At 39.1% G+C, this 18168-nt stretch overlaps 1 protein-coding gene across 2 annotated transcripts in view; it reads left to right on the plus strand.

The window, feature by feature from the left end:
* The window catches only part of LOC128022666 (phosphatase and actin regulator 3), a 48207-nt gene extending 30938 nt beyond the window's left edge, over positions 1 to 17269 (plus strand). For both annotated transcript variants that reach the window (XM_052610447.1, XM_052610448.1), the window contains exons 9-13: positions 13440 to 13495; positions 14735 to 14796; positions 15291 to 15431; positions 16411 to 16487; positions 16940 to 17269. In XM_052610447.1, coding sequence (XP_052466407.1) covers positions 13440 to 13495; positions 14735 to 14796; positions 15291 to 15431; positions 16411 to 16487; positions 16940 to 16955 — 352 coding nt within the window. In that variant the 3' untranslated portion in view covers positions 16956 to 17269. The remainder of the gene's footprint in view (positions 1 to 13439; positions 13496 to 14734; positions 14797 to 15290; positions 15432 to 16410; positions 16488 to 16939) is intronic.
* Positions 17270 to 18168: the final 899 nt, after the last annotated feature.

Raw genomic sequence — 18168 nt, forward strand, 5'->3', positions numbered from 1 at the left:
AGCTTTTCTTTCTTTCAGGCTATATTACTGTAATTCTCAGTAACAGCTCTGTCCTGATTATAGTTACCCTTACAGAAAATAAGTTTATTCAATTGTGCTTTTAGTAAACTTCCTTTAAACTAAAAATAGGAAAGTATACTTTCAGTCTACTTTTTATGTACTTCTGAGAAATATACTTCAAATGACATTTCAAAACTGTAACATGATCAAAACTGTGAAGCGTTATAGAATCAAATGGCGATCCACGGAGAGGTAATGACTGTCAAGCTTTGGGGTGTTGAATGACTACATCTACATTTTTATTTTCAGCTTTTTGTTAAAAATGTTTCTTTCTTTCTTTTTTATTTATGAAACTTACTATTCAGGTGTTTATAAAAAAGAATTATTTACGCTAGAATTTATTTTGTTTGTTTGTTTACAAGCAGATACCCTGTTCTTTCTTTTGATTTTTGTATGTTCAGATATTCATATTAAAAAATATTATACAAATTAATTATTAATATGAACCTAGTAGTATACTTAAAGTATGATGTACAGTTGAAAACGTTAAGAAAACTTGCTAGTATACTTACAGTATAAAACTACTAAACAAGTAGTTTACTGAGACTGTACAGAGTGTACTAAAACTGCTATAAGTATTTAATTAGTAAACTATCAGTATACAATACCTATATACTGATACCTTTAGTATAATTGCAGTACAAACTAAAACATAGATGTAAACTAGTTGTGTATTCAACATTTACTACAGTTACAGGTGCTGGTCATATAATTAGAATATCATCAAAAAGTTGATTTATTTCACTAATTCCATTCAAAAAGTGAAACTTGTATATTATATTAATTCATTACACAGACTGATATATTTCAAATGTTTATTTCTTTTAATTTTGATGATTATAACTGACAGCTAATGAAAACCCCGCTGGGAAATTCAGCGATGAGCTCGATTTTAATGGTCGTTTATAATCTTTAGTCCATTGTTGGCAATCTGTTGTTGAAATCTGGATGTTCAGATGTTCTGAAATGTTGGCTGAAGGGTTGCCCTCTGTCATGTTGTTACAGGTGTAAGTATGCAGGGAACCCCTCTGGAGTTAGTGTGTGCGTTCAGTCTCGGATGGGTAACTCACACTCCTCTGGGAGTCTGCTTATGTAAGGCCTCCGCTTACACAACCGAACGCATGCAGATCGATCTCGGACACAATGGTGAGGGTGAACTATACTGAGGTGTTAAGAGGAACGGATCCTGTTTCAGATCGTGCCTCAGAGTGTTAGGATTTCATATGGATGAGTGTGTGTCAGAACCCCTGAAATTTGTCACTGTACGAAATCAGCACATGATGGGCTTCACATGATGTTCATTTGGACATGACACGACATCACTTATATATAATTGTTTATCTTATAGTTTTTTTTGACTACAATGAAGTGATCGCATGTGAAAAATTCACTGATACAATGCTAGTGTTTTGAGTGATTGTTAGGTTGTCAAGAAACTGTATGATTTGAGGTAACATTTTGGGCCCTATTTTAACACTCTAAGCACATGGTCTGAAGCGCACTAAAGGTGCACTTAGGTCATGTCCAAATCCACTTTAGCTAGTTTAACAATGGGAAAACGGTAAGCAAGCCTGGAGCATGGTCTAAACGGGTTGTCGCTATTCTCTTAAAGCTGCAGTCGGTAACTTTTGACGCTCTAGCGGTTAATAAACAGAACTGCTTGCGTCTTGCGGAAGAACATCGTAGCCGGAACTACTTCTCTCTGTTTATGTCTATGAAGAATCACAAAGGTACTGGGTTACTCCGCCGCGGTACCCCCGAAGCAATCTAAAATAGTCAGAATATAAACACTTATTATAGGTGTACCCTAGTGATTCAGGACAAGCTAAAAACACGGTTTGGAAAATGGATTCATGGTGTACTCGCTTATTATATACATTTTGTATACTTTGAACATAAAAAAAAGTTACGGACCGCAGCTCTGATTGGTTGTTTCTCTTACCGCTCCCGCACATGGATGGAGTCTTGGAGGGGTCCCCTGCCGCTGTGACATTACCGCTCCAATTCCGGTGGTCGAGGCATCCACTTCCACCTCGAAGATGAGGATGTTGTCTATGTAAACTATAACAAAGTGCTTGAGATACTCCCGGAGCACCTCATGCATGAAGTCTTGGAAGACTGAGGGGGCGTTAACTAGACCATACGGCATCACCCTATACTCGTAGTGGCCAGTAGGGGTCACAAATGCGGTCCTCCATTCATCACCCCCTCGAATACGGATGAGGTTATATGCACTTCTGAGATTTAACTTTGAAAAGATGACTGCTCTTCTGAGCTGTTCTAGGGCGGCTGGGACGAGGGGAAGAGAGTACTGGAATTTGACTGTACCTTGGTTTAATGCCCGGTAGTCAATGCAGGGTCGCAGACCTCCATCCTTCTTGGCCACGAAGGAGAAGCTGGAAGCGGCAGGGGATGTTGATGGATCTATGTAACCTTGTTTTAGAGCCTCTTCAATGTACTCCTCCATGGCCTTCTGTTCCGGAAGCGAGAGCGGGTAGATCTTCCTGTGAGGCACTGACGCACCTGGAATCAGGTCAATGGCACAATCCCAAGGGTGGTGAGGAGGAACTTGTGAGGCTTTGTGTGGGCAAAAGACGTCTTGGAACTCTTGGTAACAAGGTGGGAATATCAATGGAGCGTTTATCAACAGGGCTTTCAACAGAGGTGGCATTGATGGGTAAGGCTTCAGAGGTCCTTATCAGTGGAGAGGGTCTGTGAAGGAAGCAGGATGGGAAACACTGGTCATCCCACCGGAGGATTTCACCTGTTGACCAGGAGACGACTGGGTTATGTTGTACCAGCCACGGACAACTGAGAATGATGTCTGCTGTTGATTCTTCTAACACTAGGAAGGTTAAGGGGTTTTCCGGTGATGGTGATTAGGGTAGTTTTGGTTGTGCTGGCTGATAGCTTGAGCTGGCGGCAGAGGTTCCCTGAGATAAAGTTCCCGGGTGACCCTGTAACTGGAAGAGTGATGTTGTCAGCAGTAAGTTGTACAATGGTGGTGAGTGGATTCATCTTAATAGGTGATGGTTGGATATAACTCACTGCTGGCCGTGGTGGGTGAAGGGAGCAGGCCAGGATGAGGTGGTTTCCTGAGCCACAGTAGAGGCATAGTCCCTGGGTCACCCGCCTCTGTCGCTCAGTAGGTGTTAAACGATGGCTATCGGTTTGCATTGGTTCGTTGTGGTTGATGAGTCCTTGCCGGAGAAGCTGGGTGGCAGAGTGAGATATCAGTAACTGCCGCAACGAATCCACCAGGTCTTGAAAAGGATCGGCTTTGCTCATCCTCAGCTTTTCCTGTCCGATCTTCTGTAACAAATGGACTGGGACAGAGGATTGGTGGAAACTGGCATTTATTGAAGGAAGCAGAATATAACAGTGGGTGAATAGTGAATGGAGATTGAAGGAGGATCCTTGTCAATGGGTATCAACTCGCTGGATGGGGTGACCAGAGTCATCGAGGATGGTGACCAGAGTGGTGGATGGTGAGCACGCTCCTCGTCGATGGTGAGTAGAGGAGATACTGATAGAGGTAACACTGGAGAGTAACTGGGACCACTGGATGGAGAAGGCAGATCACTGAGAGAGAAGGTAAACACAAATGGTTAGTATTAGTAGGAGTCAACTCAAGTAACTAGCAGGGCAATATTTCACTGGGTAGTCACGAGATCGGACAACTGAGGATCCGAGGTGTGTGCCTTTATAGTGCTGGGGAAGATTGATAATTGGATGGTGAACAGGTGCTGATGATTAATATTCAGGTGAGGGAGGGCGTTGTGATGAGCCTGACCCTGACCTACTTGTGCCTTATTAAATATTATTTAAGAAGTTGTGTAGTGTATTCCAGCCTTTAGGTGTAACCTTTTAACTTTTAAGTATGACCATTAGTAATAATATAAATAAATAACTGGTATTGATAGCAAAATATATATAAATAAATATCAGTGGTTTCTGGTTGAATAGTTTAAATAAATAATACTTCTGATTATTCACTACTTGTGTCTTATGCATTATATAATGTATTAATGTGATATTATTATAAAGTTTTACTAAAAAAATCCTTTTTTTTTCTTTTTTTTTCTGGGGTTCCCTATGTTGGCTGGGGGTCTAGTGGGGGATCCCTGAATCTGTAAATGTTGAAACCCTCTAAACTAGATCAATGTTTTGCATACAGAAGTAAAAGCAGGTGCTTGGGTGACCAGATTTGAAGGGAACTTTATAGTGTTACAGGAACTTAAGAAACTGGTGCATAATTCAAACATGTGAACAGCTGACATGATCCATGCGCTCAGCAGTGAATCAGACTCAGAAAGCCCACAGCAGAGGACCCAGAGCGGACCGGCCGGCCGTGTAACCGGAGCTCTGCGAGTACGCTGGGTAAACACAGGTGCTGCTGCCCCCGTCACAGAGACAGCAGGAGAGCCGTGTGTGTGCACATTGTCTGTTTTGTCTGGTGCTGGGAGATCATTTAGCAAGAATGACTGGTCAACAGAAATCTGATGCCCTGGTTATCAGCAGAGGCCAAACATGCTGCTCTGACCAATATGTTCTGGGTACCAGGTGGTTTAATAGCTCAAGAGACTTAATGTGATCTCAATTGTGTTTTGTGGAAGTATCGATCATTTGGTCATGGAAGAATTTGATGAAAAATGTGCTTCACATTGCAGTCTCTGAATTGTGGTGAATCTGACACAGAATGTGCAAAACTTACACAAAGTCTCCATTTGCCCTCTCATTATAGACAGGTGAAACAGTTGAGAGATCTCACTTTCTATGTTCATTTCTTTGAGTATGCTTTGATTCAGCACCAAATGGCAGCTTATGTATTGACCTATATTACTGTATATATCATGATCAGTACTTACATCTTCGTCTTAATGAAAGTTAGTACTGTTTGTCTCTGTCTTCTTTCAGCTAACAGACCTTTGTGTTCTCTGCCAATCATGGCATCAGTAATTATTAAGCTGACTGAATAATAGAGAAGAAAACATATCGGCATATATTCATATTCACATGCAGTTGACTCACAGCTAGTATAGGGTTAACTAAAACAACAACAACAACAACAAACAACAAAAACATTAACTGACATAAAATGTTTATTATTATTATTATTATTATTATTAACTGGTTTTATTTCAGCTAGTTGCCAATGAAATATATGGCAGTAATCTGTGGCAGGACAGTTCTCGAAATGAGAATTTTCAAATAAAAAAGTTTATTGGAATTATTTTTTGGCCATATATAATTATATATCCATTAATTAACAAGTGGCTGGAGATTCAGGCATTGCAGTACTACTAAAATAGAGTATAGATGGTCTGTTATTAAAGCTAGGAGTACTGAGTACTGCACAGTTTGTTGTTATATTTTGTAAAAGATCTGGCTGTAGCCTGGTTAGGAAATAAAGCTCTGTCTGGTCGTTTGAATCAACTGACATGATCTTCTCATTCTTTGTACATGCTCTTGTGTAACACTGTTTTGGGCACATCAGCATCTGCATTGTGCCAGACTGCGCCAAGTGCAGGCGGCTGGGAAGGGGGATCCCTCTCTCTGCTATTTTTAGTCTGCTGCATTGTCAGTCGCACTGAAAAACCAGAGCAGGACAACAGATCAATCCTCTACGTCACTGTTGCTACCTCCAGGAGGGAAGAGATTGCATTCAGCCCCCTCACAGCCCGCCACGCTGCCAATTTCCAATCCCATCCTGTCATAGTGACCCACTGTTCCCCGTCGACCTTGGCTTGCTGTAATGAACTCACATCCTGCCTGTGACCGTCTCCATGGCAGATCCTCGAGCCCTTCTTGGCATGACCTTACTATCAATAGCCCTTCTCTAACAGTGAGGACTCGCGCTGTGGCTAAATATAGACAGGCGAGCTGATGAATTATGCATGGCCATACACACAGACCTCAGCGGCCGTCCTCTGCAAACGCTTGCCGTTCACGGGAGCAGAGCGCAGCTCCTGATAGAGACAGGGAGAATATGACAGCTGGCTGTTTAGTGTGCGATGCTGCATCTTCGTTTTGTGGCAACGACTCGATGCTAAAATAACAAGACGCCCACTCACAGATGCTCCACAAAACCACAGCCAGATTCACACTTAGGTTTCCATTAGGGCATCAGCTTTATTTGTCAGTGCTCTATTCTGATGATAAAACATTTATAACAATAGATCTGTAAATCTGCAAGTGATTGAAGGATCAGCAGACTATGTTTTTAAGAGGCTGAAAACAGAGGTCTCGTCTATCTCCCAATGTTTTTAGTGAAGTATTTTAACAATGGAATATGTTCAACTCTGAAAACTGCAATGCCTTCTAAAGGAAAAACTAAATCGCCATGATGTGACTATAAACTGACACCCATCACATGAATGTCATGCTGTTGTGCACAATGCAGGGGAATATGTAGTCTAGAATAGTTCCTTCTTCCAGAAATCACCCAATGTATAAATAAAGTCCGTTGCTATTTTTAGAAGGAACAGTTTATAGCCACATCACGACTCGGTGCACACGGGGCTCATTACCCTCTCACAGCTTTCAGTGGCAGCTGGAGTTGCTAGGCAACAGTGGCTGGATATGTGTTTTATTGGCAATGTAGAGGAGTCTCTCTTTTATCTGCTGAAACATTAATCGATGTTCCTCAGAAAGCCTCAGTACAGTACAACCTGCAAAGCAAGGCACAATCTACCATACTGCTACATACTGTGGTGACCAGATCACTGCCCAGACTGACTGATTTCTGTTTCTCATGTTCAGTACGAGCATATTCTCCAGTTCACAGTGAACCTGTTCCTGTGCTGATTAGGTTTAGTCATGTGGCTCTGTCTCATTAGAGTTTTTGATGACATGGGAGTGAACGAAAGGGACTCTACACACTGCTGAAGTATCCCGGGTTAGGGATGCACCGAAACCGAAACCGAAAATTCTGGATGCACTTGACCAAAAACTGAAACAGAAAGTGCTTTGTAATAATTATTTCTTATTTTATTTAATAATATAAAGTAATTATGTAAGACTTTTTAATTTAACTTAATAATTTAATACATTAATATTAAATATATATATATATATATATATTATTTTTATTCAGTTCTATGCAACAAAATATATGCATATATGACTGTGTTTTGACTAATTATCCAAATAATGTCTGGTCCTACGATGCTATTATTATCAGAGCATGTGAGCAGAGCATCGTACAGTGTTGCCATGTTACAGCACAGAGGTGCTACTGCAAACAGGAACAAGAAAACCACACAGAAATTTCCTGTCTGCACGTTATTTGAGTGGCCTTTGCTTTCCATGCTTGTTATGTGTTGCTAGGGTGATCTGGGTAGTTGCTAGGTGGTTGTTTATTACGGTGAAGTCATAAGAGCATCTCCCAAGTTACATTCTGCTATCTACTGTAGATATTGTTAGTCTTTAGGACTTGTTTCACCTGTTTCATTATTGTCAAGTGGAAATAAGTCATTATCAGGATCTGTACCGTGATATACAGTGTAAGTGGTTTTCAGCTACAGTTAGAAACGCTGTCAAATGACAGTAATTCTGTCTAGCGACTGGTCCAACGATTATAAAGAGAACGATCACTTTCTGTATATAAAATAATCAAGAGTATGCAGCAGATAACAGATGGTTTTCACATCATACAGGAAAAGTGTGAAGTGGAGTGTCTCTGGCTTGATTCACTAATGCATAAACAGCAGTAAACCACTATGGCAAAGAAACTCTGTACTTGAACACTTTATTTCATGGTCCAATTCTCGCTATTAACAATCCATTAACTATGATTTTGCCTCAATAAACTCCCAATTATTAATAGTTAGTAAGGTAGTTGTTAAGTTTAGGTTTGGGGTAGGATTAGGAATGTAGAATATGGTCATGCAGAATAAGTGCTTTATAAGCACTAATAAACAACCTATATGTTAATAATAGACATGCTAATAAGCAACTAGGTAATAGTGAGAACTGGCCACTAAAATAAAGTGTTACCATTTTGAACCAAAAAGTGTCTTTCTTCATCTAACACTCTTGTGACTGATAAACAAGAGTGATTTGTTCAGAGCGCTCCTCGTTGATAACATGCGATGATGTCACATGTTAAGAGTCGAGTCAAGGGGAATTTATGATGTCGCAATTCTCCCAGTTTCAAATTCTGCTGTTTCAGAAGGATAGAAAATAATAATTGGTAACACTTAAGTTGAGGGACAAATTCTCACTATTAACTAGTTATTAATACTGAGAGTTGGTTCCAAAAACTAAACTGTGACCAGATACTTAATATTTTAACCTGAAGAGTTAGTTTTGAGTTGTGAAATCTAAAGTATGTCTTTATAGGAGAGTTATCTGTCATTTCATGACCACTTTAAACTCACACCCGACTCTTTGGAAACCGGCTAATTTTCACTTAAGACCACTGATCGTATCTTCATGTTTTATGAGAATCATTTTCTCTCACTTACAGTAAAACCCTAAATCTCTGTACTTTATCCTGGTATTTGCCAGAGCATTAGAATATTTCAGACATTTCATCTGGGACATGCAATGCTTGTTTTTATTTTAATGTTCTCTTTGAGAATCTCTTACTCTTACTTAGGACAAAACAGACCCACGTTTACATTTGGTACCTTAGAAAACCCTACCAAAAGAGTTTGTCATTGTTTTTCTTTTTACATTTCAATGACATATTTCTGGAATTTTGGCAATTTTTTAAAAATAATTTCACAGACTTTTAGAAACAATAAACTCATCATCCCACAAAACAAAGCTGAATCTGTCACACATTCTGACAGCACTGAAGCGTGTTCTCCTGGTTTGGACCAGTTACCCATGCAGCATTATGATTGACTGTGTGTTCCTGGCCTGTATTCTCTCTGCTAAATTAAGCTCAGCTTCTCGACCAGGCGACGGCCCAATGCTTGGGATCCATGGTGACTTCATAACTATTATATATCAAACATGTGACACTAGGACCGGATGTGACATCGCCTTTACAACTCCAAGAAAAGCCCAGATCCTGGAATTAGATGCTGCCATCCTACAGTGAAAGCGCTATATTTACCTTTGAATACGCTTGCTAATTGAGTCATCAGAGGCACAATACCATACACCACCAATTAAACACTGCCCACATTCCATTGCATCAGAGTTACATATTCTTTCAAAATCTTCTATTCTGTTTCAATCTTTCAAGAAGGGAATTCAACTGACATTCTTAAGTTTCCTAATATGCATTCCCTTTCCTATTGTGAACGATTGAGCTGTGCATGTTATTTCAAAAAGGACGGAAAATAAGTGTAAAAGAGATGGTGCATTTAGACAAAATTTACAAAATAGCAAAGAAATATGTGATGGTTTGTCTGCTGAACAGCCTTAATACAGTATTTCTCTAGTGTAGCACCAATTCACTGAGCTGCTTGCTATAAACATCCCAGTACTGGAAAATCAATCGCTGGAGAGGGCTGAGTTGCTGTGTGGGCCACATATAGACAGTTCCTCCTATGGCAGACATTGTTTCAACCCAATAGCTAATCGATTTGTGTTCATTCCCAGTTCTGGCCACATGAGGATACAATCTATTTAAGGAAACAGCTGAATAGGTCAAAAATAATGCTTGAAGCAATTAGTATCTTGTTTGGTTTCAATTTACCCAACTCGAAGAATGACGAAAATATGCTTTCTCATAGTATTTATAATGCATGTGAGGTAAGCCAATCGGCCTTTCTTAAAAGTGGGTCAATAAATCAAAGTTCTTGTAATTCAGCTGAATTAGTTGTGCCTCCCAGCTGTACACCAGAAGACTTTAGATGTGGAGCGGTTTGAAGATCAGACCTCATGTTGTTCCTGTCGGGGGTAATGTTGGGACAGACAGAGGCCACCAGCTCCCAGTCTCACATCTCGCTCTGTTCTAAAGAGCAGACCTGGGGTCAGACGGGACATTTGATCAATTATTGAAAGCAAGCCTAGAATAAAATTGCTTTTATGTCTAAGCCTTTTATTTATGTATTTACTAAATAGTATAGTAGGTATGACATTTAGAAAATAACTTGATATTTGGCTGTCTTTCTGTTTGACATATGTGAGAGGATCATTATAAACAGCTAGTGTTGCAAGTGAAATATAGTAAAATAAATAAAATACAGTAAGAATTGAGTTGTAGTAATCGAGGCATGGGTTCCATGTTGGCTATATGAATCAGTATTAGGAAGAATATCGAAGCGGTTTCAGTTTATGCACCAATACAAATATATGTAGTAATTGCAAACAGCAATATTTACATATTCATTATTGTTTTGAATCAGTATGATATATTTTTTAAAGAAATTTTTTTTTTTTTTTTTAGCAAGGACACATTAAATTGATCAAAAATAAATATATCAAATATATGCTGTTCATCAAACTTTATATATATATATATATATATATATATATATATATATATATATATATATATATATATATATATATATATATATATATATATAAAAAATTATCCAGCAGCACAACCATTTTCAACCGTAATAATAATCAGAAATGTTTCTTGAGCAGTAAATCATATTATTATAATGATTTCTGGAGGTCATGTGACACTGAAGACTGGAGGAAAGATGCTGGAAATCCTAAATATATTGATATAATATTTGTAAAATGTAATTATATTTATATATATATATATATATATATGTATATTACAATATAAATACTAATAATATTTCACAATATTACAGTTTTTTATCAACTTAAGCATCTTCTTTCATCTTGATGATCCCCATAATCATAATTGGAGACTAACTTGACCATTTTGAATGATACAAATATATGAATCTGTTTGTTTAACAGATTAATTGAAACAGAAACTGAAATTATTCCCAGAAATCAATCAAGCTTACCAACTTACCAACATCATTTCTGCTATTGAAGTAAAAGTCAGAAACACTAATAAATCATCTGTTAAAACTATGTGTAATGACACAGCCGTCTGTTCAATTAATCAACAAGGTTTATGATATTGCTTCTTTGATGTTCAACAAATATACTATTCAACAACAATTTGTTGAAACTTCTTTTGTATTTGTAATAGGATAGATAGCTTCTTCATTAAGTACTGTAAATGACAGTGTAATATTACATGTCTTCGAGAAACAAAACAAAACATGATTTCATCTCATTTCTTTGCACATACAAATGGCACTCGAAGAAGCACCCCGGAAGTTACATAAACGTTCAAACTATTCCTGAGCATGGAAGTAAACTTGTGTAATGTTCCTTGGCATCCCTGTCCCTCAGGGTGTCCACGACACACTTGGCCATCAATCAAAGCCGTAATGGCCACCCATGCAGTCAGAGACTGTCTGAAGCCTCCTTCATATCTCCGGCCGCTCTGCTGAGGCTCGGGCATTAACACACAGCTCGCTGGACAACGGCAGGCCACGAAATCCAGGCTGACCCACAACCACTCACTGACAGTCCCATCAGGGATTATCGCTCTGACACAGCGGAGGCTCACTTCATATATATCAAATCCTCATGTTCATACATGGAGGAAGTTATTGTCAGGAAGGAACTAGACCTCAGGGTTTGGGGCTCTCCGTGCATCTGAATAGGGTAAAAAACCTTCGAGATGTTGTATTGAGCTGATGAATACATTTCTCTGAATAGCCAATTCTCCATAAGCACTCTCTGGATAGCACATTTTGTATATTTCAGAAATAAATGCTTGATTTTAGAGGCTTTTAACTGTATATTGTCTGTTTTCAGGTTGTTGTTTTTCTCAGCAATCTTGGAAAACTGGTAAAACTTTACAGTAAGATTCCATTAGTTAATGCATTAACCAAACTAACAATAAGCAAGACATTTATATCTACCGCAGTTAACTAATGTTACCAAATTGAACCTCGTTGTAAAGCGCTACCGAAAACCCTATGGAATTCAACTTTATTAATTTATCTACAGTAGTATTATTGAAGGTTTTTCCACAGTGTGTACATTTAAAGGCTTCTTTGAATGTGGTTCCAGCCTGGACGGCTCGGCTCAGTTTAATCTTCTTTTGGCTCGGCCAATCAGGCAAGATTAAAAAATATGGAAGTGTGTTTTGTGTTTTTGTGTGTTTTTAACAGCAGTGTGCAGGTCAGCCTTAAGCCTGCCATCTTTATGATTTGAGGCATTGTGTTCTGTTGTGCCGTGACAATTAAAGTGTTCATCACAGCTGTCATCTAGCAGTGAGGAGGTGATATGAAGCGTCCCATCATTTAGGTGATGTAAGTGGTCACCCAGGGCTCCAGTGTCCTGGGGGTTTGCAGGGTGGTCTATAATAACTGAGCAGATCATTCATTTCAGTGTGAGGACTAATCTTAGCCATTGTTATCTTTCAGGACAAACAGAACAAGATCAGTTTGGTTTCATTGATCAGATGTGTCAAATATGTTTATTTATTACTTTTTTCCCCCAATGATATTACAACTCACTATTTACTTTTCAAAGTGTGAGAAAGGATGTGAAAAAGTAAAGAAGAACAAGTTTGGGAAATGTTGTCTGAAATAATCAGCACCCTTGAATGTCACCTTTGGAATTCAAAGGTTGTGAGAAGCGTTCAGCATTATGGGATTCTAAATATCATAAAAGAACATTATTGCTTAAATAAGTTGAACGATTACATAATTTTACCCTTCTTCTCTCGACAGCGTCGTTTGAGACTGAGTGAACTAAAGCGATGCGCCGATGCTTTTCACTCCCAGAAATGTCCTCGTGCAATTTACTGGTGTGTAGTTTTATACAGCGCGTTTAGATCAACATTAATAATGTATCGATATTAAAGCATCCATCAGAGGTGTGGATGGAGGTTGTATTTTCCCTGACTGCAGCATATTCCTCGTGCGCGCGCACTGAGTGTGCGTGGGGATCTCTCCCGCACGCGCCGCCCCCTTTATAAATGATGCGTAAAGGATCTCCAGGATCACACCACTCTGAGACTTCAGAGAACTCAGGAGCAGATGCTCATCTGCGTCTCCACTTCATCTTTTTCACTCTTTTCTAATACATTTTGATACAAACCGACGTTTTTCTTCGTCGATGAGGCTTTCGTGTGGTAACCGCGCTCCCTCGAGCAAGTTCCGTTCGCTCCATTCCGTGAAATCAGGGATTTTCAAGCACAGATAATAATAAACCTCGTGATCCTCCCCGATGTGGGAGTGCTTTAGACACGCAGATGCTGGGCGATGTTTAGACGCGAGATGGGACGCAGGGTTTCCCCGTAACATGCGCGGATCGCGGGACCCCCGCTGACACCGACACACTCACGCGAGCGCGCTGCTGCACACAGACTGACACAGACACTTCAACATGGTCCAGAACGTGATTTTGGTGTTTTTCCGCAGGAGACTGAGTCAGAGACCGGCGGTGGAGGAGCTGGAGAGCCGGAACATCCTCAAACGTGAGTAGCACCTGTCAGACCAGACCTTTTCTTCTGTGGAAATAATGTTTGTCACCTGCCTGTTGACTAATAACAAAACCGTATTGCTTGAAATTCTATTGCAATTGTGTTTGCGTACAATATGTGCACCCAATGCATTTTTCCAGTAGTGAATAAAATAAAAAATATATGAAAATACCATTTCAGTTTTTCTACTTCAAAATTTCACATTTAATATCTCACTTGCTTTTTCTTTGTGATTGTTTGAAATCTACTGTCATTTTCTGAGGGAAAACTCTTTCAACACTAAATATTTTTCAATGTATTTCTCTATAAATGTATAATTCTGTATTTCTTCTGTAACAGTCTCTATAATTCGGGGTATAATAATATATAATAATCTGAGGGAGGCTTGTATGTAATTTCAGCTGAGAGATTATAGAGGCAATCTGTCTGGAGCTCCACACAATGATATCAGTGATTACAGATTGTGAGGCTGGCAGAGATTACACAGGTCTACACATGACCACAATCTGAGTCAAACTGAGTGATTTCAGGGGAGGATTTTCACATTGTTTAAATCACAAGTTACATTTATAAGACATTTAGGCCTTTCTTCATCAGTGTAACTGGAATTCTACAGAAATCAGACGCAGTTTTTAGGATAGTCTACTTCAGCATGTGTCCCTGTGATGAGGCACGGCACCTGTGTCTGACTCTGAGCAGCTGTCTGCTGACTTGGGCTGATCTCTCCACCTGTCCGCGTGCACATGCTCCAAACACTCCCTCAGCCCCAAACCACTGGGATTCCAGACACACATTTAATCAAAGCAAGGACGAGCAGCAAGGAGACAGTCCTGATGTGACAGGAATATTAAACGTGTTTTCAGAAGTGGTTTATCGTAGTTCAATCAGACTAGATAGACACGTGCGTCTAAGTCCTTCACAGCAGAGATTCAGATAATCCACGTATTTGACAGAGGGAAATGTACGAGATCAATGTTATCCTGTGCTGTGAAAGGTTAAAGCCTATTAAAGATGCTGTAATCTGGCGCTCTGGTATTGTAAGCTGGGACAGGAGATTCTTCAGGATCGGATTTTAGTATTGAACCAAGGCATGAGAAGTTTTATTTAAAAATGAGAATCAAACAAAAACAAATCATATACATATTGAATACACTGACATTTGAAGGAAAACCTCTTCCAGCAATAGTGCATGCTTTTTCTCATCTGTGATTATTATTTTTGGTGGATTTGCAGAGAGGAATGACCAGACAGAGCAAGAGGAGAGAAGGGAAATCAAGCAAAGGCTTAACAGAAAGGTAAGTGAATCCTGACAAAAATATCAAACAGTAACGTGTACTAGCTGTCTGCTCAGCCTGCAGTATTCCCTCTGTCCTCTGAGGAAAGACACTAGTACTGCTGTAATAACAGTCAAAAGCCTGTAAACCTCCTATGTCAAAAAGAATGACAGTTTTAAAACAATTCATAATAATTTAAGATTATAATTCTTAAGAGAAAAAAATCACAAATTTGATTTGATCAAATCAGTAAGTCAAGAGTGTTGAGGTAACGCCACTTAAATGTGGTCAAATCATTGTAACGCACACCCCTGAGTGGATTAACAGATATCCAGCAGTAAATATACAGTTGCATTTATTAATAATAACAAGGACATCCTGAATCAGAATATTTGTATTTGGATCATGGGGCGATCAATAGTCTTTGTGTTTAATCGGTTCAAACACAGCTCATCCTGTACAGAATTGAACGTTTTTTCTTTGACTACACCTCTGTCTTATTCTTGTGTTTGCAGCTCAACCAGCGGCCCACCGTTGACGAGCTGCGGGACAGAAAGATTCTGATCCGTTTCAGTGACTATGTGGAAGTGGCCAAAGCTCAGGATTACGACCGGAGAGCAGACAAGCCCTGGACCAGACTATCTGCTGCAGACAAGGTGTGTGCATTACAAACCCACCACAGACCACCACACAGCGATACATTTGATAGAACAAACAGCAGAACTCTAGGTTTTGTTGTATTTTAGAACACATTAATAATATATATATATATATATATATATATATATATATATATATATATATATGTTTGATTGATAAAATCTAGGCCCAAATGTTCTGCGAAGTTCACATTTTCTGTTCTTATTTTTGGAGAAATTTGTGGAATCTACAGAAAGGATTTATTTTATTTATACATTTATAAGTTGTATTAAACAGTTCCCAACAGTATTATCATATTAGACAAAATATGGACTATTCAAGCATTTTTTAAAGCAATGGATAATTTTATTCAGCAAGTATCCATAAAATTGATCAAAAGTAACATTAAAGGTATATTACCATACCTGTAAAAGCTTTGTTCGTCTTTGGAACAGAATTTAAGATATTTCGGATGAAAATGGAGTGGAGTATCCCTTTAAAGAAATTTAGAATGTTGCAACTTTCTATTCATCTCTGAATCCTGAAAAATTAAAAGTATGACGGTTTCCACAAAAATATTCACTAGTTAATAATCAGAAATGTTTCTTGAGCAGTAAATCATCATATTATTCTGATTTCTGAAGATCATGTGACACTGAAGCATGGAGGAATGATGCTGAAAATAAATTCTATTTTAACAGATATTCAAATGGAAAACAGCTTTTCTAAATTGAAATTAATGTTTCACAATATTATTGTATTTTGATCAAATAACTGCAGCCTAGTGAGCAAAACAGACTTCTTGCTAAAATATTTACAAATTATACTGACCCCAAATTTTTCTATATAAAGATTCTGTGTGAGCCTCCTCATGAGCAGCTTGTGTGAAGTCAACAAAACCAGAACAGATCATTTATAAAACATCAGCTGATCTTCTTTCCAGTGACCTGCTTCACGCGTGTCTGTTGTCCAGCTCATTCTTGTGTTGTTTCTCAGGCGGCGATACGCAAAGAGCTGAATGAGTTCAAGAGCAATGAAATGGAGGTTCATTCATCAAGCAAACACCTGACAAGGTCAGTGTGTGTTTCCATTACTTCCTTGTGTATTTATACATGGCCTGGTTCTATATAATGTTCCGTGTTTGCATAACTGTTCATCACATCTACAATAGATGATTTCTGGCAGGACACATACAGTACAGTAGATCAGTATGGGAGGTTGGTTAAATATAGCCCTATCTCCACTGTCCTGAAAGTGCAGAGTTTGCAGAATAAGCACACTTAATCGCTTGCGGACATGTGTAACAAATGCTTGCTCACATTCAGCTTACGTTTGTTTTACGTTAGACCTCATTTCTGTGAGCACAAATAGCTGAACAGGGTCCCAGTCCTGTGCTGAGCAGAGCTCTGTGTGGAACACACACACACACACACACACACACACTGCTCTTCTATTAATACACATTCGATGGATGATAGTTGGCTCTTTGAGTGTCTTACAGGTGTCTTCTGCCTTTGCATTGCAGGTTCCATCGACCATAGCAAGCTTTCTTCCGTGAAGAACATGCTAACGGTGTCTCTGTGAAGTCCCAGACCTCAGGAGGCTGTCCATGGCTGCTCCATGGAGGGCCTGATATTTGGGCGCTAGTGAACCTTGGAGGCTATGTCTCTGGAGCTTCAGCCTGAAAAAGCTCTAACCCCTTCAAACTCCACTCAGTCCAGCTACAAGTCTGTAGATTATTGAGCCTTTATTCTTCTTCAGGGGACTCTTGTGAGACGGTGGAAGACTGTTTGAAAGACTCTGACTTTTCGTTGTTTTTTTGTAATGGACTGTTTTAACCAGTCGCCTTTTGATGCCAACGGGGGGGTGGGTGGGGGTCAAGCATGTGACTCTTTTGAATCTTTTTCCCGCACCAGTGTTGGTGCTGTAGTGACACCCCGAACGTTTCTGGGCTCCTACTAAACTTGAGTTTCATATCAGCTGTATAGATGTTAGTATGAGGAACGGGAATCATGTCTTACCTTTGCAAGGACTATTTATTGTCTGTACAGTACAAGCTTTGGATTTTTAACAAACAACAAGAAAGTCTGTCTTCTTTTCTGAATGAATGGACGGATGATGAATCGATTTAGCTGAAACACTGTGCTCATACTCCCATGGACCATCTCTTCTAACAATCCTCATCTCTGATGCTCATTTGTCTAATCAGTCTCCATCTTGTGTTCAAGAGAACGCCAGATACAGTTTCTTTTATAAACCTAAGCCACGTATAATAGTCTTATATAAGCTTTCAGGAAGAGAAGAAAACACGAGAAGTCATTATTTCCATTCACACACACACACACACACACACACACACACACACACATCACAGGTCTATGAGGGAAGATCCTCCATTAGTTTAGCATTCATTCCTGAAGATGAAGTGTTAGGTCGGTTGAATGTAAGGTTATATTTTTCCCTCATGACATCAGTAGTAGCAGTAGTCACCAGGACCGTGGTTTCAGTCGATGGAGAGAAGGCACGATTTCCTTTTGAGGTTAATGAAAAAGAAGACGTCAAGATCAAAAACAAGAGTCTGAAATGAATTAATAATGCTTTTTAGACACAGTATTTACTTGATCATTGAGACATCTGATGAGAAACTGCAGCAGTGGTGAAAACTAGTCATTCGCAGTTCTATACTTGTTTCATTTATTCTTTTTAACAAACGTTAATGCATTTCAACATGTGAGTTAAAAAAAATATATATAT

Source organism: Carassius gibelio, chromosome A11, assembly GCF_023724105.1.
Source record: "Carassius gibelio isolate Cgi1373 ecotype wild population from Czech Republic chromosome A11, carGib1.2-hapl.c, whole genome shotgun sequence".
NCBI classification, from domain to species: Eukaryota; Metazoa; Chordata; class Actinopteri; order Cypriniformes; family Cyprinidae; genus Carassius; species Carassius gibelio.